We start from the raw sequence: 24473 nt of genomic DNA, 5'->3' as shown, positions 1-24473 counted from the left end.
GGCTCTTTTCCAGAACTAATTTTGCTTGGTCTCTTAGCAGCGGTGGACACCGTGGCCTGCCCTGCTTGGTCCCTGTCGACTTCGTCATCTGTGGCATTACGCTCTGTCCTCTGTCCTCCAGGGTCCTGGCCTTGGTGCTCTTTTCTCCTTTCATAACATACTCTTCTCTACACCTTCCTGCTGCTCTCCCCAGATGCAGTCCACATCTCCGGGTGGTGACTCCTGAATCTCGACCTCTCCCATGAGTGCAAGTGCCAAGTTTCTCATCCTCACTCACCTGCCCATGTGTGTGCCCCGCGGCCCCGTGATGCAGCAGACAGAGCTTACCCTCGATCTCCGCTGCCGCCTAGGTCTCCTGCCCTTCCTCTTCTTCCGTGTCTCAGTTCCTGGCGCCCCTCGGTCCTGAGTTCTGTTGCGTTTCCTCCCACCCCCACCGCGTGTCCCTGGCCCAGCCTTCCCCAGCTGTTATTTGCAGACTGCTGTGTCTCTCCCCGACTACTTCAGCGGCTCCCTGCTGGCTCTCCTGCCCCTGGCTTGTCTTCCCTTCTCTTGTCTTGAGAACTGCTATCCAGCTGAATCCCCCCACAGTGCAGCTCTCTGCTCCTTTGCTCAGAAACCCTCAGTGGTTTCCACACACCCTGGCGAGAGCTGAGAGCCATCTCAGGCTGTCCCTCGCCTGTCTACAGCCTGCCTGTCACCCTGGCCCTCTCTTGCTCTTTTCTCACCCAGGTCTTCACCTCAAGGGCCGGTCCATCACTACAAAGTCCCCCACACTTCCTGCTTCCATCCCCGTGTCCTCGCTGCCCTGTCTTCAGTTTTCTCCTTTTCTTGTGCTCACGCTCAGTCATGTCCGACTCAAAGACCCACTGGACTGTAGCCTGCCAGGCTCCTCTGTCCATGGGATTTCCCAGGCAAGAGTACTAAATCAAGTTGCCATTTCCTTCTCCAGGGGATCTTCCCGACCCAGGGCTCAAACCCACGTCTCCTGCGTCTCCTGCATTGGCAGGTAATTCTTTACCACTGAGCCACCAGGAAAGCCTGTTTTTCTCATTTTCACCTATTTTCTGCTCCTCTATTTATTTGGATATGCCAGATAGAAGTTATGGCACATGGGATCTTTTAATTGCAGCATATGAAATCTTTACTTGTGGCATGCAAACTCTTAGTTGTGGCATGTGGGATCTAGTTCCCTGACCAGGGATCAAACCCATGTCCCCTGCATTGGGAGTGTGAAATCTTAGCCACTGGGCCACCAGGGAAGTCCCCTGCTCCTCTTTTAAAGTGAAACTCAGGTGCAGTTTTTGTTTTATTTAATGGCAGTCTCTGTAATTCCTTTCTAGGCTGTGTGTCATCTTTCAAGCCTTAGAGATTGCATTGTTGTTCATAGGTATTTCTGCATGAGAGTCCTCGTTATAGTTTGTGATCCCATCATTTATCCTAAACTGTAGATTCCACGTGGGCAGGGGCAACCTAATACCTCGTAGCCATTTCAGGCACCTGGCCAACTCATAGAACATTGTTTAATAAAAAGTGTTGGAGGAAAAAAAAAAGTGTTGGAGAGATGACTTAGGAGTCCCTTCAGTTGATTGGAATTGACGGTTTAACATCTAGACCCTGTGCTGCAAACTTCAGCCTGTGGGTCACTTGGGCCTGTTGCCTGTATTTGTGAATAAAGTTTTATTGCAATGCAAGCACCCAGCAGCCTGTATGTTCCACAACAGAATGGCCACAAAGTCTAAAATAGACACTAATGCACCTTTTACAGAAATTTGTCTCCCAGGTCTATACCATTATCCAGACTAGGGAAGGATAAAGAACGATCCGTTGGAAGGAGATGAAAGAAACCAATGTTTGCTTAAACTCTTAGCCTCTTGCTTTGCCTTCAGACATACTGGTGTGGACAGACAAACAGAAAAGGCATCTAGATTTTCTTATTACTTGATTTAAAGTGAAGTGCAATTAATTTTGTTATAAGACTTGCAGATAGACAACTTAGCTAGATTTGATATCTCATTTCTTGACATTAGGGTAGGAAATTTCTCTGTAGAAGTTAGACGTGGTCAGCCTTTATGTAACTAAAATGAGCCCTGCCTAAAATATTCTTGGTGTTCTCAGTAAAACCAACCACCAGTGCCTGTCAGCTCTGCTGCCCGAGTTGCTCCAGCCTTTGGAACTTACCTGTGTTCTGGCCACAGGGCAAGCAGCACGTTCCGGAGCCTTGCTTTGAAGCTCTGCGGATCTTGAGGAGGGAGGCCGTATGTTGGCAAGGTGTGCAGGTAGAATTTTGTGGTCCTGAGACTGATACCATGTTGTCGTTTGCTTTCTTTCTAGAGGGACGTATGGTCATCCAGGATATTCCTGCTGTCACCAGCAGAGGGCATGTGGAGAACACACCCGATCTCGTTTCTGACTCCACCTACTACAGCAGCTTTTACCAGCCGTCTCTGTTTCCGTACTACAACAACCTGTACAACTACCCGCAGTACCCCATGGCCTTGGCTGCTGACTCCTCTTCTGGGGACGTGGGAAATCCCCTTGGGGGCTCCCCTGTGAAGAACAGCCTCCGGAGCCTCCCAGCACCTTATGTGCCTGGTCAGACAGGAAACCAGTGGCAGGTAAGTTGTTACCCAGAGAGTGAACAGGATGTTTGAAACCACACAAACACATACACCCAAACCAGCACACGTGTGTGCCATTATGCAAAACGTGTAGAAAGTGTTCACTCTACCCATAACATCATTTAACCACAGTCGTTGACTAAAAGGAACTGTAAAGAAATACGTGTACATTTGTTTGCATTTTGGAATTTTACTTTCTCATACTTCAGTGTCACTTTGTGTAAACCCCAATGGGCCAGAATCAGTTTCAAAAGTGGCTTCTCTGTGAGGCGTCACCTCCTCCAGCCTTTAGAGCAGCTTAGAGAATACTGGACTCAGCCTCTGGGTGGGAGTAACCGTGTGGTGTTGGCACCCTGGAAGGGAGATGCAAAGTGATCCGAATGTTTGCATGGAAGAAAGGTGAGAGGAACTAGGTCACTGCTGTGCTGGGCCAACTTGAGAGCATTTTTATCTGGGGATGGAGGTCAGTCTTTCATACACTAAGTATGTGTTTCTGAAATAGTGTGCAATCAAGAGCTTTTAATATTTGGGGTAAAACAAAGCATTTTGCATTATCAGGCAACATTTATTCGGCGCCATTCTGCCATTCAGTTTTCACCATTTCTCTCATGCCAGTTTGTCAGCGGCATGTTCAAGGCCTGGAAAGCATAGCGTTTCAGGCTGGATTAGCATGTTGTGAGAATGTGCACCCATAAGCACTTAGAATCAGCGCCTCCAAACCCCCTCCACCTGTAGAATACCAATTGTGTGAGAATTGTTCTCCTTTTGGGCGCGTTTACTGTATGTGGGCTCTCCACATCAATTCCAGCACACTGAGGTATATGTATTTGGGGAGTTTAGGGTAAGTCTTTGACCTTTTTATACCCACTTCTAAAAAATGCACATTGACATTTTCTTCTGAGCAATTCTGTTCCACTTTGCATTTGTTGGTGTGGAGAAGTTGTTGATACTCCCTTAACCTCTTTTTTGGGCTCTCACACTGGCCTTATGGACCTGACTTCCTTGTAATAGTCATGTGTCAGCTTTAATCCTCTGGGCTACTCATTTTTGTTAGTTTTTCATGAGTTTTACTTTTAGAATCATACTTTTAAAAAAGGTGCTGGAATTTACAGCTGATGTGAGTGTAAGGAAATTCAGTGATTTATAGATCTGCAGGCTGGAGTCCTGTAGGCCTTTCAAAGTGCCGGTTGGGTTTTATGATTTGGGACACGTTTTAGGTTGATTTCTGTTAGAGATGCTCTTCTAAGAAAGGAGAAAGAAGTATCTTATTTGTTTAGTTGCTAAACAAATTTATTTGTTGTTAGTTGTTAAGGCATGTCTGACTCGTTATGACACCGTGGACTATAGCCCTCCAGGCTCCTCTGTCCATGGGATTCTCCAGGCAAGAATACTGGAGTGGGTTTCCACTTCTTCTCCAGGGCATCTTCTCAACTCAGGGATCGAACCTGCATTTCCTGCATTGCAGGTGGTCTCCTGCATTGTAGGCCAGTTCTTTACTGCTGAGCCACCAGCGAAGCCCCATATATGTTATAAGGAAGCAATAATTAAATAGAAACATGTAGCAATAATACTTATAACCAGTATTTAAGGGACAGGAAATGAACAGCTCACTTTTTTACCAAGTCACTATGGCAGGGGTGTAGGGAATGGTGTTCTAGGGCAGAGCCTCTGCCCACCTGGCTGTTCTGCTGTGTCAGGAGGGTGCCCTGGCTCTGCTCTGTGGACAGTGCCTTGCCCATTCCTGGGAGAAGCTTCCCCAGAGGGCAGAGGGTGCAGTGGCCCTCTCCTTGTTGTAGCCATGCTTTCCTGTCTCCCTTGTGGAAGGGGTCCCACAGCTGCACCTGGGGGGCCCTGAGCTGGTCTCCCTCACCGGACCTTCCCCCTTGGTCTGACCCTGGCTCCACATGAAGGGCCTGAAGCTTAAGCAGCATCTCCACCATCTACTGTCTTGACTCTGTCTTGCTAAGATCCAAGTTCCCTCCTCACTCTTCACCAGAGCCGTAACTTTGATGTTATCTTCCTTCCCTTGCTGCTTTGTGTATCAGTGTGTTTGTGGGGAGCAGTGTGAAATGTTTTCAGAACAAAGAGCTCTTTTCTGGTTCCTAGAAAAGATCGATTCTAGTGGAGATTGTCATCATTTTTTAAAGCCAGACTTCTTAGAAATTAGTGGGGAGGGTCCTGAATTATTTACGAAAAGAAATCATTGACTTTTCATTGTAGAGTTGAGACTTCCTATAAGTCTCCCTATAAAGTCATGTAAGTCACAAGTAATTATTGAACACCTACTCAGTGAAAAGCTTATTTTTAAAAAAGCTAGAGCATTCTCCAGGGCCAACATCCCAGGACTCTTCCTTGGTGATGCCCTGCACTCATGCCGAGAGCTGCTTTAATTCAGGTCTGCCTCCAGCCTCTGGAGATTTGTGGCCCAATCAGGGGTTCCTGTCCTGTTGTGAAACAGGAATAACATTTGTGACACTGGAACAAACTCAGGATGAATGGCTGGTTCCACTGACCAGCAGCTCAATTTCACTTCTGCATTTAATTGCCTGCAAAGGCTGTTTATTGCCTGGTGCACTCCTCCACGGCAACATTACCTTTTAAATAAACATGTTGTACCAGGTTGACAAGGGAGAGGTGCATATCACGGGAGCAGAAATAAATATGGGAGGACTCTGAGCTGTATCTGGGCTCTCCTTGCAGTCCCCACGGCCGGCGCCCCCTGGATTAGCTTTTCAGAAGCTTGTACCACCAGAGGTGGAAACTCCGGTTCCAGGAACAGTTGGGGTGTGGTCACATGGCAGCAGAGGTGACTCCTCCCTTCTGGTGGTTCAGTCTTAAGATGCAGTCATCCGCTCATGATTATCCACCTCACTGGAATGCATTCGGTTATGAAATAATGATGCCTTGAGGTCCAACTCTTTGCCAGGGATCTACCGCTGAACCAAATGTCGAAAAGTAGGTCTTGGGGAAAGACTGTTATCACCTGGTATATGAGAATGGGGAATCATCTGTGTAGCCCCGGGTTTGAAATAGACACAGGCAGGCAGGTAATCAATGGGATGGCTAGGCCTTGGTGCACAGAGAAAGGCGCCCCCTTGTGGGCTCTACTGGGATGGCCCTTCAGCACTTGCCTGCCATGGTCTGGAGGACCCCCGCAGGGCACCTGTAAGAGGCGCCTTTTTTTTTCTTTTAATTAACTTTACAATATTGTATTGGTTTTGCCATACATCAACATGCATCCGCCACGGGTGCCTTTTTTGACTGCTGGCTGCCTGCTGTGTTTGTTCTCCATCCTGTACCCAGCAGCCTGCCGGGGCCCTGGTTTTCACATTGCCTCCTTTTTTTATTAGTGTGGTTCAACATCAGAACAACCTCAGCTCAAAGAATGCTTCTGGAGCATGTGCATTGTGGGCACAGTTGCAGCGCCTCCACTTCTGTGCCCTTGGGGTCCCCCAGGAGGGCCAGAGGTGGGGGTGAGGGATAGCCAGCCAAGGCTTAAACCTGGCTCCCATTCCCAGGGAGACAAGTATAATTAACCATTAATTAAGCCATTGATTTTTGAAATTTCTAAACTTATGAGAACAGTATATCAAGGAGAAGGTAGTAGAATGAGAATCTACTTCAGTTGTGAAGATGAAATAGAATTCAGATCAATTGTGTGCCCACGTCAGCCCTGTAAGTTGCACTATCAGGCCCCTGGGATAATGTGCATCTGGTCACATCAGACTCCTGACTGACTGGCTAAGAAAGGGGAAGTGGCTCCCTGAGGAACACAGCCCCAATCCTGGGCCTTTCTCTGGGTGAGGTGCTCTCTCTGCAGACACTCCTGCGATCCACTGGGCTTCCACTCCAGTCCCATCACCCGCTTCCCTGGCTTCTCTTTTTAGAGCGAAGTGGGATCTGGCCACTATTTGTTGGTGAGCAGACACTGACAGTCTTTTTCTTCTGGAAAGAAAAACTTACGAGTTTTCAAGCACACAGAAGTGGAATCAGCAGGACCACTTTCAGTTTAAAACATGTAATTTCTTTCCTCAGGAAAAGGAAATTAGATGTCGTATTTGCCGATCTAACCACCCTAATTTGATTTTTAAAGGGGGATTACAGAGACATACATTTCTGTTGATACTCTGCTGATGTGGTGTATTTATTTTGTATCAGGGCACTTGTGTGCACTCTGTAATTCTAATAATTTTATAGGTGCTTATTTTAGGATTTCTAGATTAGACAGTCATTTCATAGAAAGATATTGATAATGACATTTTTCTTCCCCCTAAATACCTCCAGATGTAATTTATGTTCTTAATGCGTTATTCACTTTAGATACCAGTGGTGGACAGCGGGTGCCAGCTTGTTCTTTATTTTACTGGAAATGTATTTTGTGGTTCACTGTCTTGAATGCAGGCTGTTGCTAGTGCTGGTTTACAAAGAAATGAGGAAAACTGAGACAAGGGGGTTTCTCTAACACCTAAATTATTCAGTTGTTTTTATTGAGACCTTCCCTTTCCAACTTTTTTTTTTAATGTTATGAGGATTCCTTTTTTTTTTTTTCTATAAATGCCCTTCCTCAGCAATGTAAGAAGCTGGAGGCTCTGCCCCTGTCTTTCCCACCCCTGTTTTAAAAAGCTGTACTGGTCTGAAGTCCAGAGAGGGTCTGGAAGCCCTGTACCAGCGTTGTGTCACCACGACAGCCGCAGAGCTCTTCAGGGTCTTCCGTATGCTGTCTCTGACAGTTGTCTCAACCTCCTTCCAGATCTTTTCCTATCTCTTTATCTCGGCCCTGTGAATGCGCTCATGTTAGTTTGGCATTGTTGTGAGGCTCTCACATGCACCTCAAGTAGATCCTGCTTTCTGGGACATGGGGCTTGGGCTTCCTAGTTCAGAAGACCAGCCTTGGAGAATCTTCTGTTTGAACTTAAAAGTCATTTCGGACCCCTGGAAGTTTAAAGCAGTGAAGCAAAGATGTCAGGCTTCCCCAGGTTTGGGGTCACATTGCCTCTACTATGAACTTTCCCTTGAATGGACTATCTGGTCTTAGTGACATCTGTTATTTTCAATTCTGAAACAATTCCTCATTAGATTGTTCTCATTCAGGGAGAAACAGTAAACCCAGCTTTCTTGGACCTTTACGTCATATTCCTACTCCTCCTGTCAGTCAGGCTTGTGGGGCAGCAGTAGGCCCGTGTGTCTAGAAACAGTCCTGTCTCTCTGTTTCTAAACCACCTTCTCACTGGTGTGTGTTTCCACAGAGGAATTGCTGTGCTGTCTCATTAGGTAGGAACAAACTGGGATCGTGACAGGCACCACCTGGCCTTCATCACACTTGTCCTGAAAGGAGTGGTGGTTCTCTCGCACAGGTTGTGAACGATGTGCTTTGCTCTTGCTCCTGCAGGAGGGCCAGTGTTGTAAGAGCTGGTGCCGGTGGTGGCAGTATTTCTGCTGGCTCCTGGTCTGGAACCAAAGCTGAGGGAGGGTAGTGGGTAGTTTAGAAATTGAGCTCATTCATGGTGAGAGATGGGGCTGAGGAATGTTCCTTCACTGCAGCGCGACAGCAGGAGAGTCATTTCACAGAGTATTTGGTTAAAAACATCTGGATTACAGAGGAAAGTGGAACTGGCCTCTGGAAACCGCAGGCACTTTTTGAAGGCAGCTCTGAGTCAGAGAGGACCTTGGGGAGGGGCTGGGCCCCGGCCGTGCTACCGATTGTTTCTCAGCCTGGCTGAGGCGGTCCAGTAGCATCCTAGGAAATCCAGATGGAGGGTGACCTCGGATTCTTAGGGACCTTTGGGAGACCCCCAGTAAATCTTGGGCCATCCTGCAGGTTCACTTCCATTCTGACATGAGTCCAGTTTAATCTGAACTGAGTTGGGAAACCCTGGAAAGGGCTCATCTCCTCCAGGGACTACCACACCATTTACTAGAGGCAGAAAGAAAGACATTATCTGTCTGTTGTGAGATTGTGTCTCATCTCTGACACAATAGCATTGGGTTAGTAAATAATACAGTCATTTGGGAATTCTGTAATCTGTTTGAAAATTAGATAATTAGATCACAGTTTTTAAAAAGCTTTTAGATTTGATTTAGTTGAGCTCATGGCCAAAACCTCGTCTATTTACATTTGCCATTTTAGCTTACTTTTTTCCTAAGTAGATGTCAATAAGATATAAAATTAGTTGCTTTTCAGAAAGTTTTAAGTATGTGCATGAGTGAGTCTCCTATTTCTCAGGAGTCCATATTTCTGTGTCCTGGTAAGTGGCCCTCATTTGTTGGATAAAGACCAAAATAAGGGAATGCATAGATAGAGGCTGATTTGCCCTATTTTTTGGAGCTATATTAGGAATATAGTAGCAGAAAAACAAAAAAAATATAGTCATGAGAAATCTCCATCCTGTTTCAGAGCGTGTATAAGGAACTCCTCTGTGTGTTCATCATTAATTCGTTGAGTGCAGGCTCCATGCCTAGCCCTGTGCTGCACTGTCCCTTCCAGGGCCACCTCACGGTGGGTAGATGAGGAAGGACACATGCAGCTCTCTGATCACTGTGTGGTCAGAGTCTGGAGGTGCCCAGGGGCTGTGCTGCCCTGTGGAAAGGTGGGTTCTGTGCAGTGCTGTGCCCGTGCGTGGGGCCAGGCGGGGTGAGGACAAGTATTTTATCACTGCTCTTGTTTGGAATTGCCCCTGCTTGATGATAATTAGAAGCAGGTTGACTTAGTTTTATTGTTGTAAAAAGTGCTCTGCAGAGGGTATACCCCTGGGTACCTGCCTGTACCCAGGACAGATTGCTCTCAGCACCTCCTCCTTGGGAGACCCTGACCCTGAGGCAGTTCCTTGAGATGCACAACCTCCTGGGAGCAGGGTTCATAGAAAGACCAAGGAACAGAGGAAAAGGGATTATCTTTTCATTTTATGTTTTCATTTTTCTTCCTTTTTCCATCACAGTTCTTTTCAAAAACATTCTTTTTGGTGATTCTTAGCCAATACTTGGAGAAGGAAGGCAGATGTAATCATTTTGATGTCTTGGGTAATGGTATGCAACCAAAAAATGGGAAGGCGTGTTTTCTCTGTCTCTGTCTCTCTCCCCAGTTAATAGTGTCAGTGTAGTCTCTTGTTGGTTTTTCAACTTTTTAAAATGTGAATAGTAGAAACATTTCAGACAATACATTTTTCTTTCAAATATTAAGCATTTATATACTTAAAATAACTTGTGAAGTATGTAGTGGGCAGAATTTTGTCTCCCTCTTTTACTAGGTCCCTGACACCTGTGAAAGGGCTCAGTTCTGTGCTAAAAGGCCCAACAGAGGGTCCTTGGATGTTAGTGCTGCCCTGCACAGAGGCCCCCAAAGCAGGAGGCCTGGGGTGGAGGTGTGACAGGACAGTTACTGGACTGGCCGGCCAGGCGCCGGACCCTTCCTCCCTGCTGCTGCACTCGGCCCTGAGACCCAGCCTTGTCGGGGACTGGTATCCCCTCTGTGGGTGGAGGAACAGAGGCTCAGGGACATGAAGTAACCTGCCATGTCACAGGCTGGCAAGTCGGGGGCTGGAGTTGGAACCCTGGTTTGCCTGGCTGAGTGTACAAGTGCCCTTGTATCTCTGCCCTCCTCATGGGGCAGCACACATTCCTTGGTTTTCCTGGTATGAAACCATGAGGGGTTATATTACATCTTATGATGTAAGGTATTATAAGATACACTATCTTATATAATGTTTTCAGAGACTTGACATGTGAGGTAATAGGAGAGTCCCAGTACTGACAGTATTAACCACATCTAAATTTCTCTCTCTCACCTACACTCTAGTCACTCTGTGTCACTTGGTCACTTTGAGGTGGGCTCCCATTGTGGGTCTGGAGTGGGAAGCGCCTTTCCGTGCCCCTGACCCACCATGAACTGGGTGTGGTGCCCATCAGCGCTCACCAGCCTGTGTTCCAGTTTTTGATGCCAGTTCGGGTAAAGGACAGGCACACATGTGCTCACACTGGGAAGGTGGCCCCAGACAGGCTCACCTCGCCCTACAAGCAGTCTGTCATGCTCAGTGCTCATCAGATGCCCTTCACACTGCTGATTTATGCTAAAAGTATCCTAATGTTTCTGACAGCTCATGTGTGACGTGAATATAATCCATATTTCTTGGAGCAGCTAATCCAAGTGGCTTATTTCCTGATACTGCTGATAGGGCTATATCTCTTGGTGTCGCCGCCATTGAAATTCTGATGGTAACATATTGTTTGTGGGTCACTAGTTTTGTCTAAAACAGTAGGTTGGAACAGAGTAGCAAAGGTTAATTAAATTTGTCTATCAAGATGGGGACAGAAATGGATGTCTCTGATACTTCTGGTTCTAAAATCAAAGTTCCTGAATGTTGTGGTTACAGGCATTTTTTTCTTCTAATTTTCAGACTGACTCCCTCCAAAATGTTTCATATTTGATTTTGGAGCAGTGAAAACATGAAGAGTTATTAAAAGCCAAGGGCAGCGAGTAGGCCTTTATAATAGGCAGATTATATGTTATATTATAAGCCTATTATATGTTATAATTACATATTATATATGTTATATATTTAATAGATATATAATTATAATTGCATATTATATAATAAACATAAAAAATATATTTAATGTGTGTTTAAAATTTAATATATTTATATAATTGTATATTACACATATTTCACTTAAATATATTTAAGTATATAATAGATTATATATTGTAATAGGCCTTCGTTTAGAATGGGAAATGTGGCCTAGTTTAGCAGAGACGCTTCCGAGGCCCACTTGCCTTGCATGCTGCCTTCTCTGCCTAATTCCTTTGTGAGTGGAACCAGGTTTGTTGATGTCTCTGAGCAGTTTCTTCCTGCGTTCATGATGATTACACCATGAGGACTCAAGTATCTGGTTTCCACCCCCTCCAGCTGTGAGGTATTGCCAGTTACATTTCTCTGGAAGGTTTCATTAAGGATGTCACCATTCCGAAGCCCCCTCCACCTGTCTACAGAGGAGTATGCAATGCTTTGAGAGCCTTCCATCCATGTTAGAGAAAGTGGAGCGTACTGTGTCTTGATAGTTATTAAGAGAAATTTAAAAATACAAACCAGCTCTTTCACTGAAGCTGTTTCCTGTTGGCTTTTATGTGAACGATGCATGCATTTCTGCCTGTCTCTGTATGACTTTGGTTGGAAAGTCAGGGTTTGTGGTTTTCGATTTGTGAATGAGACAAATACAAGTTTTCTAGCTCTAAAGGAGCTAGAAAATCCTGTGTAAGTTTGTGGTTTAGGAAAAATGAGGAAAGCGCTGGTCTGGTCCCGGAGGCTGGTTCCAAATGAACCCCCCTTCTCTTTTGTTAACCCCGGAAATGCATAAAACCCTTCCAGTTCCCAGGAAAAGGAGCCGTTTCCAGAATTTTGTTTTTTCTTACTATGTACCTCTTTTTAAAGGTCCTTATTTCCCTTCACCTAATTCTTACACCAGTATCTTTCAGACATTTTAGACCAAGATCCACAGTAAGAAATGTTTTATCTTGTGATCCAGTATGTATTTGTACCTACATACAAACACAAAATTAAAATTTCATAAAATAGCTCTTTCCATATTGTATGCAGTGAATTCTCATATTTCTGTTTAACTTTGTTTTATTTCATTACTTTTCATACTGTTTTTAAAAATATATATTTGCTGATTGCAGCAGCTGAAATATTTGGGGCCCATTGTGCTAGTGGTAAAGAAGCCGTCTGCCAATGCAGGAAACACAAGAGATGTGGGTTTGATCCTTTGGTCAGGACTATCCCCTGGAGGAGGACATGGCAACCCACTCCAGTATTCTTGCCTGAAGAAGCCCATGGACGGTGGGCTACAGGTGGGCTCTGGTCCATGGGTTGCAGAGAGACACGACTGAGCAGCTAAGCATGCACGCACAAAGGGTCACTGTGTAAGGGAGTAAACTGCTGTCTGTACCGCGGATGCTGATGGGAAAACAACCAACTGAGCAACACAAGTTCTGGCAGATTAACTTGGATTTTTGTAAATGGGGGGATAGTCACATCTTTTCTTTTTTTTACTAAGGACAATCAAAATGGAGTGCTAATAAATGCAGTTGTAATCTGGTTTAAGATGCAGTTCCCATCTTCTAAAGTTTATAAAATGACGTGAATTCCTATTCTATGTCTTCTCCAGAGTTTATGTTTTTCCCTTGGTTCATCATATGGTGTTTTTATGTTTTAAAATCTCTGTTATTAGTCCTGCCTGGAATTTAGCTGCTTTTCGTGTGTCCTTTTTGAAGAGCTCGCCCACATAAGTTCTGTTTTGTTTTAGCAGGTGTCAAAACTTTACCATGTGCTTTAGCAAGTTTGAAACTTTGGGCAACATGGGGGTTACAATTTTCAACACTTCAGATTTATCATTTCTTAAATTATTCGTCCTCTCTCCTATATTGCATACACATGCTTTCCCTCTGCGTTTTCCCCCTCCCATCTCCTCTCAGGAGGAAGAGCGTCTCTTCCATTTCTGGACAACTGTTCTTAGGTTCTCCAGTATCTAAGTGCCGACCCTCAAGCACAGCTCCTTCCCACATTGAAGGAGTGCCCGGGGCCAGGGGCCTGAGTCATCACAGGCCAGTCTCCCTGTTTCCTTTTCACTTCCTGGCTTTAGGGAGGGAAGTAGCAGGCACTCCATAATGTAGAACCTTAGAGAAAGCAAGGTGGGCCCTGCAGAGGAGGTTAACTCCTAATAAAGTCAGGAGAGAGAACTAACTTCCAGGGAAGCAAAAAGGGAGGAACGGAGTGTGGCTGTGGGGAGTCTGCTTGTGGCGCTGACTCAGCTTTGGGCTGGTTGATATTTCTGAACTGGTAATCTCTGAACTGTGTGTATAACAGCAATCATATAAAAATAACTCCTTCCAGACATGACGTGTGGGGTCTGAGAGGATAAATCAGGTGCCTGTTTAAGAAGGTGGATGGGCAGTTGCCTCTCAGGGGAAGCACCTGGCCTAGATAAGGTCCCTGGACTAGGAAGACACTCAGTGTGTGATCAGGCATCCCATTCAAATAGTTTGAAAAGAAGCTTCTGTTAAAACTAAAGGAATCCAGGCCTCCCTGGTGGCTCAGTGGTATAGAATCCACCTGCCATTGCAGGAGACACAGGTTCAGTTTCTGATCCGGAAAGACCTCACATGCCATGGAGCACCTAAGCACGTGTACCACAGCTATTGAGCCTGCGCCCTAGAGCCCACGGACTCAGCTGCTGAGCCCGCATGCTGCAGCCTGAAGCCCACACACCCTGGAGCCTGCGCTTTGTAACGAGAGAAGCCCGGGCACCGTAACAAAGAGTAGCCCCAGTAGGTGCACCTAGAGGAAAGCCCTTTCAGCAGTGAGGACTCAACACAGCCAAAAATAAATAAATACAATTATTATTTAAAAGAAAATAAAGAAATCCTTTAATGGGGGCAAAAGTCAGCCCTAACCTCCACTCTTAACCTCAGCAGAAGACCTATAATTTCAGCATGTGAAGCTTTCTTTTGTAGAAATTTTTCTATTCCTAAAACCAAAGGTTTTGCAATTAGGATTATTCATTTTATTTATGAATGACTGAAATATTTAGTGTATCACATTAAATGGAAAATGGTCACATACAATTAAAATATTATATAAACACTTTGAGACTATTAATATAAAGTACTAAAGCAAATACAGTCATATTTGTGCATCTTAAAATTACAGAGCTGGGGTCTTAGCTTTGTATGCTATAACAATCCTATTTTCTTTTTTTAAAATTTATTTATTTTAATTGGAGGCTAATTACTTTACAGTATTGTGGTTTTTGTCATACATTGACATGAATCATCCATGGCTGTACATGTGCCCCACCATCTTGAACCCCCCTTCCTTGCAATTAGGATTATTAACCTATACAGTCACTCTTCTTACAAAGACCATTCCCTTTCTTCACCAACTCTAATTCTGTGCAGTCAGCCCTTCCTGACATAAACTAGACCAGTACTTGGTCTTGAGGAATCTCTTTTAGTCGGTCCCTGGATGGAGTGTTTGGTTCAGTGGGAGACCAGACTCTTCTATTTGAAGTGTTAATAGACCACCAGTGACTAGTATTTAGGATTTTTTTTTTTAAGGAAGTGGGGTCTAACATTTTTACATTCTGTTGGGATTTTATTGTTATTATTTAGAAAAAGGGTGACTGAGGTATATAAGAAGGAAACCTATGCTTCTGATTTACTGCGCTGTATGTTCTCAACAGTTTAATAAAATAAAACCCAAAGCTCTTAGGTTTTCTTCCAGGTTTAATACTAATACCGTGCACGTTGTCCGCCAGCCCAGCTCCTATCTGTAGGTCATACTCTGGTTCAGAGACCTGGGGTGGGTAATAAGATTATAAAACATGCCTGTTGCTTGCCAGTTACCACATGCTAATAATAATAGTAGCCATAATTCACTGGAATCCAGGACTTTTAGGTTTTACTTGGTTTGTTTGTTTAAAGGAATAAAAAAATAAAATCTTGAGGAGAAACAGGGAGCATTGCATAAACGAAAGAAAAAGTGCATCCTTTCAGCAGAGCTGAACATACCTTTGGTTTGTGAGCACCTTGTGTCCTTCAGTAGAACTCGCTGTTTTACTGGAGGTGAGGAGCTGAGGACGGGGTGGTGTTAGGTTAGTGTAAAGCAAGGCTTCTCAAGCTTGGGGGCATCAAAACGGCTGGACAGTTCTGTGCTGTGAGGCTGCCCTGTGCACAGGAGGGCTGTCTCTGCTCTCTAGAGGCCAGTAGCAACACTCGCCGCAGTGTGACAATTAAAAGTGTCTCCAGAAGTTGCTAAATGTCCCCAGGGGAAACGTTTCCCCAAACTGAGTACTGCTGGTTTAAAGTAAAACAGAGTGTTTCAGAGGTTTCCTTATTTACCTGTTTTTGTCTCACCTAGAGTTGCAGACTGTGATTTTTTTTTTTTTTTTAAGGAGGAAGTTAGAAGTGATCTTGAGTTTTAAATCGCATCTTTCCATGCTGTTTTCTGGACTTTTCTGGGTGAATCACGACTCAGTTTTAACTTCATTTTGCAGAGGTTTACATGTGCAGTTAGAAATGCGTCGACCCGGCTCTCTTGCTTATGTCCAGGTTGTCACATGGGTGGGTATTTGTAGATTATTCCTCTAGGAGCAGGTGAAGTGACTGGGGACCTCAGTAAGTTCACATTTTAATAACCTCAGGTGGAGTCTGACCCTTTGTATCTTTTCCGTCTTTTGTAGCTCAGTTTTCTGGGAATTCACTGGAGAAATCAGAAGTCTGAGTTCAAAACCTATTTCTAAATAATCCTTGTTATTTGATGCTTTCTTTTTTAGTTTTTTACATTAAAAGTTATTTTTAATCGGAGGATAATTGCTTTGCAATATTGTGTTGGCTTCTGCCATTCGGCGTCATGAATCAGCCCTAAGTACACACACGTGCACGCCCTCTTGAAGCTCCCCTCCCCACTGCACCCCTCTAGGCTGTCACCCAGTGCTGAGTGGAGCTCCCTGTGTTGCACAGCAGCTTCCCAGCGGTTGTGCGTCTTACATATGGTGATATATATGATGCTTTCTGAAAACATGGAAAAGGAATTAAGGAAAAACAAACACCTGAATGGATTTTGAAATTGTGTTTGTTTCAAGATTTAGTTGAAAGGAAAAAAAATCCATGGTTTATCTGAATCTCTTTTCAAATATCATACACATTGGGATTGGCAGCAGTTGGTCAGTCTGTTTGTCAGACTTAACCTTTTGTATTTTTTACTGGATACTGGGGATTTCATACTTCTCTGGGTGTGGGAAATACGTAGGTAATCCTAGAACACAGGTGTCACAGTGGATTTACCTGGAGAGCTTTGAAAAAACCCAGGGCCCAGGCCACATCCCAGACCATTGAAATCTGATGCTCTAGGGGCCCAGGCCACATCCCAGACCATTGAAATCTGATGCTCTAGGGGTGGAACCAAGGCTTAGATGCTGGGTCTTCAGCCTCCCTGAATTCTAGTGGGAGTAAGGTTGAGGACTAGGGTACATTTTTATAAATAAAATTTTACTGGAACATAGCCATGCCCATTCATTTCCTGATTTTATAGAGACCCCGTGGCTTGCAAAGCCTGAAGATATTTACTCTTTGGCCGTTTACCAGAAAACACTTGCTGACTCCTGCTCTAGTGAAAATTTTTTTAAAAAGCTTTACAGTAAAATTCGTAGTAAAAGAACAAGATTTGGTACTTTGCAGAGCCTTCAGGGTCAAATTCCGTCAGGGTTTTTTTAATATATAATTTTATTTATTATTTTTTGGCCGCGCTGGGTCTCTGTTGCTGCGTTTGGGCTTTTTTCTAGCTGTGGCGCTTGGGCTTCTCACTGCGGTGGCTTCTTTTCCTGCAGAGGATGGGCTCTGGGGCTTCAGCAGTTGTGGCCAGTGGGCTCTACAGCACAGGCTCAATAGTGGTGCACCGGCTTAGTTGCTCCAAGGCATGTGGGATCTTCCCCCATCAGGGAGCAAACTCCTGTCTCCTGCATTGGCAGGCGGATTCTCTACCACTGAGCCACCAGGGAAGCCCTGTCAGTTTTTTTGTACATGGGAAAAACAGAAAATCGTTTTCCCTGAAGAGCTGACTGTAAGATATTGTGAAACTGGAAGAAAAGGTGCCCAACTCCCACCCAGAGTGGGAGACTCCATGGGTTACATTAGGGCACTGAACTTAAAAGTCTACTCTTGGTTTCTAATTCAGCATGTTCATTACTTAGGCTCTGTGTTTGACTTGACACAGGGCTATAGAGGCAAAAATGGCTCTTTAATGTAAGGTGTGTTGGAGATTGTTACTTCCGCTGCAGCAATTCTAGATGACAGCAGACCCCTGAAGGAAATCCTTTAGTTCTGGAGAATTTCATATATAAAAAGAAAAAGAATGAAAAAATTTAACTGCTTTTTACATCATCCCATCTTCTCTCAGTTCAGGTAGGAAGTTGATGGCTGTAAACCATTGGTCTTTCTTTGGGCACAGTCCCTATGGGCTGCAAACAGGAGAGAAAGGATCCTTTATTTTAGTCCCTTGAGCAGAATTGGCATCTCCTGATTGAGACGCTGATTGAGAGCATGTCACTCTGGGAGGCCCCACCCCACACTTACTGAGTCAGAGTCTACTTTTTAACAGGATCCCCAGGCCGTTTGAATACACATTAAGAGAGCCCTGGGAAGCACTAGTCTTAATTGATAACTGTGTCTGTGCAGTCAACTGACCATTGATCCTCACTTTAAATGATTTCATAGCCTCTTAATGGTTTCTGACTTGGAAATAGCCAAAGGGGAAAAACTGTCTGCCTTTAATGACTGAGTCCAGGTACAGCTTGCCTGCCCTCTTATTTAGGAAAGATTTATATAATGGTAGAAAATGAAAATGAGGTGACAGAGTTAGAAGAAATGCCATTTTATATGTATCAGAAAAGCAAACTAGAAAGGATAAAGGGAACTTGCCAGATAAACTCCACTTGTAGGGAAATAATCAAGTCTTTGCTTCTGCAAGAAGAAATAATCCACGCATATTAGAGCCAGCATCCTCTGGGGAGCAGTAAGGAGTGTCAAAAATGAATGCCTGAAACTTCTCGATTAGCACAGGGAGTTAGGTCTTTCCACCAAGCAAAGCCATAACGTTCAGCCGTACACATAGCCCTGTATCCCGTAGGAAATTGTCCAGAATTTAGACATTCGTGGAAAACCTTGAGGAAGCCCAGTACCTACTTGTATCCTACCAGGTTCTGCCAAGTTAGTAGTATTTTCTTTATCATCTATCTTTATAAAGATCTGATTGAAAAACATGGTTTTTGAAATTAGTTCTTAATTCTTAAACAGAATTGGCTTATCCTTGAACAGTCGCAAATTGTTGACCTTTTAAATAAAGTTAATACCATCTGAATTTAGTTTTTTAAAGGCAGTCTAAGTAGTAAGAGTCTAGCTATTGGTCTGGCTGTTCTTGGTAGATCTGATCCCACGTTAGTGCTCACTGTCTGTACCAGCCAGGTCTGTGCAGGATTTGAAATAATTCTAGTGTTTGTGAAAGTGGCCAGGAAGAGCTAGGAAAGCGGGAATGGGAACCCTGGTTAAGCCTGGCGGTTCCATCTCCTTAGATTTGAATGAGCGGTCAGAATGCTACAGGCACTGCTCCTTCCCTAAAAGCTACTTGAGGTCCCCAAGGCAGGGTCTGATTGCCAGGAAAAATTCTGTTAGCTGAGTGTCAGCTGCCACTCCTGCCAGAGGAGCAGCGTTTGCCTGCCTTCTGCCTTCCAGATTTCGTGTCCTGTTGGTGGAATCCAAATCACCTCCAGAAGCCCGGAGACAGGAGAGCCTGAGAGCCTCAGCTCCCAGACTTGGTTCCTTGCTGCAGGGAAGAGCACAGGAGGGGACAGGAATGGGCTCTGAGTGACAGTGTCCAGTGTGGCCTCATGTTGAAGATACCAGCTGACTCTCACACAGGGTGTGCTTGTTCTTTTTTTAAACATTCTCTTGATGTGAACACTGAAAAATAATCAAGGGTAAGATGCCAGTTTTACACATGAGACATGTGAGGGAGTGAAATATTATTTCACATTTTAAATAACTTGTTCCTGATCAGACGTGCTGGTCAGTGTTACAGGGGTTGTCTTGGTTCACAAGTAGCACGCTCTGATCTAAAAGCACTTACTAGTGCAGCATCCTGTGACCAGTTGGCATCAGAGGGGTACTTTTGAGGGGACCCGGGGATAGAAAAGGCACTCCAGGCTGCACAATTCTAGTATTTTTAGATACTAGAAATAGTGCCCTGGAGGAGCATACTTATTCATGGGTGAGGACACTTCCAACTTTAAGAGATTGTTCTGTTAATTTAAAGAATTGGGTAATTCTTGTAACATGTAACTGTGGCCTCAACATACTCCCTCTTTTTTTCTTAAGCAGATGAAAAACTCGGAGAACCGCCACGCAGTGAGTTCCCAGTACAGGATGCATTCTTACTACCCGCCTCCTTCCTACCTGGGCCAGAGCATGTCCCAGATCTTCACTTTTGAGGACAGCGCCTCTTACTCGGAAGCCAAAGCAAGCGGTAGGTTCCTGGTTACACAGTCTGGATTTGAGGTGGAGGGGATACCTGCTAGCACTGGGTCTCTGGTCCTCTCAAACAGCTTACCAGTTAGCAGCTGTTGGAAAGGCTGTATAAGTATCCTTTAAAGTACTTAGTTATGGAATGGTTTTTGCTTTGGTCGATTCTCAGTATCATGTTTCTCTCTTCTCGGCACATAGAGCGGTGGGAATAAGATAGAGACTCCCATCAGAAGCCACAAATATATTTTCTGGAGGATCAGTATGCAATATCAGGGGCCCTTTAAATGTGGTTAAGTCCTGATATTTTTGGTGGAATGAATCTGTGTGTATTGGAGACTAGTTTTCCAAAACTTTTCCAATGTAAAATTGAAGGTACATTCATCTTTCACAGGGGGAAATAACATAATAAAACATTTTTGAATACAATAGATCTCAGAGTTTATGCAGTAGCAATGCAAATAACTCTGATATAATGGCTTGGAAATAAAAAATGACTGTTTTAACTGACAGAGCACTCTGAAATACACAATTCCTCAACTTCAGTTTTAACTTTCTCCCCAGTGTTTACACTGTGATGGTAGGTAGATCTTTTATGGCTGCTGTGTTCTGGTCCTATTTTTAAGTTCTTTGTATTTCAGCATCATGTTTTGATCTAGGAAAGTAAGGAGCAGTCACAATTCAGGAATCAGGGCAATAGTGAGTTGGGAGAGAAACCCACTATTAGAACATAACTCTGTACTGGACAAAAGAAGCTGGTTTTCTGGATAGCTTGATTCTCTATAAAGAACTGGCTTCTTTGTAAAATGAGTATTTCAAGAATGAAAATTATAACCATGCTTTGATTTCCAAATTGAGAACAGTGAAGTCTAGAAAATCTGGAAAAGTTACTCTCTCTTTTCCATACTAAATTAAAGGGTTTTGTTAGTACAGAATACATAGGTCGAGGGGACTGACAGTGTGAACTATGGAGAGACTGAATCACACATTGTTGATTACACTTTGACTTTTATTAATAATAATTTTTTCAGGAGTGGACAAGCACAATTCTGTTTTATAAATATTCATACTATTTAATATTTGCCCATGTGGTCCTTTTTACATGTTGTGTTTGATTCTGTAATTTGAATTATAAGATCCTTAAGGACAGGGAACGTCTTATATACCTTTTTAGCTGCTGTGATATGTATTTGTTATTCATCAGTTTGAGGGAATGAATGAACAAAGGGATGTGATTTGTAGTAAGTATGATTTGTAAGTAAGCTTGGTCTTTAAGAAGACACCATCTCAAAACAAAAGGTTCAGATTCCTAACTCATTGTTTCAGGAAGCCAGGGCACAATTTAGGAATGAAGCAGTTAAAGAAATGTTTGTTCATATAGCAAATTAGGACTGAAACTTACTTTCGAGAAGAAATTGCCTGAGCTGTTTGCTCTAGGAATAATGGGATATTTTTAGAAGCACTGGCATTTCTGGAGACAGAGGTGTAAATTCAGAGCAAGGCAGTAAGACAAAAAGATAAGAGGAAATTTATTAGAGCAGAGAGGAAGGAATTTGGAGAGGTGCAGTAGACATTTGAATTTATGGCAGAAAAGGAAGAGACTCAGAAGGAGAGAGGTTACAGGGGAAAAAGGGGGAAAAAAGACCAGCCAGCCCAGTGCCCATAGTGAGAGACTGGGTCAATAACGCCTAAAATTTCCTAGGACTCTTCTGGCGATACATGTGTTTGAAAGTCTGGTGTGAGGAGACCTCAGGCGTAGCCTTCTGGTCCTCCTCTAACTCACTGATAATTAATCAGGAGGGGCAAGCTTCAGACATGAGGGAGATAGCTAGGAAGAAATGCAGTGGAATCTCAGCAATGTCTGCTTTGAAATGGCCATGGAGAAGGAGAATATGAATTAATAGGAAATCCAAGTCTCAGATTATTTTTTAAAGAAATAATGGTTTTATAACTTCCAAATATCTGGTGTCTTGGGTTTCTACATTGCATGACACTTTTATAAAGCAGGTGGGAAGGGATGGAGAAGGAGAAAGTTAGGATCATTAGGAACACCCTAGGATCATCTCCTGGGGCATCAGTTTTATCGTCGGCACAGATACAAGTGGGGGCCGTTTACGCCCTCTGGTGAGTGGGGTGAGTCTGGTGACAGGATGTGGGGACAGGGATGGGGCATCAAGATAGTCATTTGTGAGAAGGTGGTAGGGGCTGGCTGATTACCAGTTACATTTATCAGTTCTACCAGGTTTGAGTTGAGGTCCTGTGGTGGGTTGCATTAACAAATAATGATTTGTAAATAGTATATCAGTTATCCTATGTGGGGACTTATAAGTAATTTGAAAAACAGCCTTTTCAGTAGATTTAATGTTTTGTTTGTAAAGTCTTAAGTATAAATTTATCCACTAAATCCATTTTTCTTTGGTTTCTTTAAAGGTAAGTTTAAACCTCTCTTTGCTATCTAAATACATGTGTCCAAGTTCAAGGTTTTCTTATGGTTTTGGTGAAGATTGTAACATGAAAATGAAATGTAGAGAGGGAAGGAATTACAGAGAAAGTTTTACTTTTGCTGTGTTGCTTCTGTTTAATATTTTTCTTTGCAAAAAGGCTAGGATCCATTCTTTCTCCTTCTATGTCCTGAGAAGTATAAGGACATAGGTCAGAAATGGTGAGGCCTTGGTGTGTAAGACTTCGTGAACCATTGCAGGGACTTTGGCTTTTATCTCAAGTAGATGGGAAGCCCCTGGAAGGTTTCCAGCAAAGGGGTGACATGTCTGCCTGTGGTTTTTAAAGATCACTCTGGCTCTTGATTAAGAACAGACTGTAGGGATGCATGGTAAAGGCAGGGAGACCAGCTGGAAGACTGTTGCAGTAATTCTTGCAAAAGATGGCAGTGGCTTAGTTGGGATGGGGGTATGGGAGGGTTGAATTCTAGGTACATTTTGAAGATAGAAACAAAAGATTTGGCGATGCATTTGGGATGTGACATAAAGGGAGAAGTGAAGGATGACTGTAATTTTTGATCTGATCAAGTAGGATCTTGAGGTTTCCACTTACTCGGGTAAAGAAGTCCACGGGAAAAACAAATTTGCAGGAATTAGGAGGTTAATTGTGCACATCTTAAGTGTGCTTCCCTGGTGGCTCAGATGGTAAAAAAATCTGCCTGCAATGCAGGAGACCTGGGTTTAATTCCTGGGTCGGGAAGGTCCCCTGGAGAAGGGAGTGCCTACCCACTCCAGTATTCTTGCCTGGAGAATCCCTCAGAAAGAGGAGCCTGGGAGGCTCCAGTCCATGGGGTTGAAAAGAGTCAGACACGACTGAGTGACTTTCACTCAAGTGTGAGATGTACATAACTCATCCAAGTGGATCTTCAAGTTAGGGGTTGGATGAATGAAGTCTGAGGTTGAGGGGAAGTGTCACTGCTGGAAATAAAACTTGAGAGTTCAGTATGTAGGTGTTATTTGAAGTTAATATGGTAGGATCACCTGGAGAAGTGAGTGTAGACAAAGAATAGAGGACCGAGGACTGAGCTCTGAGGCCTGCCAAGGTTGAGAGGTTTGGTAGATGAGCAGGCCCAGCAAAGGGTAGAGCCAGGTAGGTGCCTTCTCCTGCCCATGAGGTAGGATGAAGGTACCTAGGGAGGCAGGGAAAGAAAGCATCTCAGTGAACCAGCTAAATAATGCTGATAGATCAGATGAGGACTGGAATTGGCCATGGGCTGTTGAAAGGTAGAAATGATCAGGATGATCAGTGGCCAGTGACCATCAGGATGGTCAGTGATCAGGATGATGAGTGGCCAGTGTGGTGGGGAGGTGGGGACCAAAGCCTGACTGTGCGTTCAAGGACACATGGGAGAGAAGCGTCTGGGCAGTGAGTGTAAACAGCTCCTGAAGGAGTCTTACTTGGAGGGGAGCAGTACCTGGAGAAGGTGGTGAGTTCAAGGAAAGTCCTTTCTTCTTTTTTAAAGAAGGAGGTTATTATAATAGGTTATATTAAGATAAGCTGGTCTTGGGTGTGTGGGGGGGCACAACTGTCCAGGATAATAGCAGTGACTCTTGAGTAAGCAAGGTGGGGGGATCCCCAAGGACACCCCCTCATAGGGCAGTGGTCCCCAAGGTAGGGGCTGGGCATGTTTTGTCACTGGTCTAAGAGGAGATCAGCAAAGGAATTAAGAGTAAACAAAAACTTTACAGCAACTTGACAAAGCAGTTCTATCTATTGAACAATAAAAAAATTGGGGCTGGCAGATTTTGTCTTTCACTTTTCTAGAATTTCATTTTTACATTGAAGTAAAATCCACCTGACATAAAATTAACCATTAACCATCTTAAAGTGTACACTTCAGTGGTATTTAGCAGGTCACAGGATTGGCCACTTGCACCTGTCTAGTTTCAAGTCATCTCCATCACCCACAGGGAAACCCACACCCGTGAAGCCAACACTCTGCACTCTCCCTTCCACCATCCCTGTTAACCACATCTGCTTTCTTGTTTCAGTGGATTTACCTATTCTAGATGTTTTGTGTAAATGGAAGCATAATATGTGGGCTTTTGGACTGTCTTCTTTCACTTAGCATAATTTTTTCAAAGCTCGTACAAGTTGTAGCATGTATCAGTACTTCATTCCTTCAGTTCAATTCAGTTCAGTCCTCAGTCGTGTCTGACTCTTTGCGACCCCATGAATCGCAGCACGCCAGGCCTCCCTGTCCATCACCAACTCCTGGAATTCACTCAAACTTGCATGCATCAAGTCAGTGATGCCATCCAGCCATCTCATCCTCTGTCGTCCCCTTCTCCTGG

General features: G+C 44.0%; 1 protein-coding gene across 1 annotated transcript in view; it reads left to right on the top strand.

The window, feature by feature from the left end:
- The first annotated feature begins 2339 nt into the window (after positions 1-2339).
- The window catches only part of LOC147366975 (doublesex and mab-3 related transcription factor 1), a 57932-nt gene continuing 35798 nt past the window's right edge, over positions 2340-24473 (top strand). The window contains exons 1-2 of the mRNA XM_086414641.1: positions 2340-2615; positions 19540-19684. Coding sequence (XP_086270767.1) covers positions 2340-2615; positions 19540-19684 — 421 coding nt within the window. The remainder of the gene's footprint in view (positions 2616-19539; positions 19685-24473) is intronic.

The sequence above is a fragment of the Bos grunniens genome, chromosome 8, assembly GCF_055505025.1.
Source record: "Bos grunniens cultivar Pamir isolate PY7600 chromosome 8, Bosgru_T2T1.0, whole genome shotgun sequence".
Taxonomy (NCBI): domain Eukaryota; kingdom Metazoa; phylum Chordata; class Mammalia; order Artiodactyla; family Bovidae; genus Bos; species Bos grunniens.
This window is presented reverse-complemented; position numbering and strand designations above follow the sequence as displayed.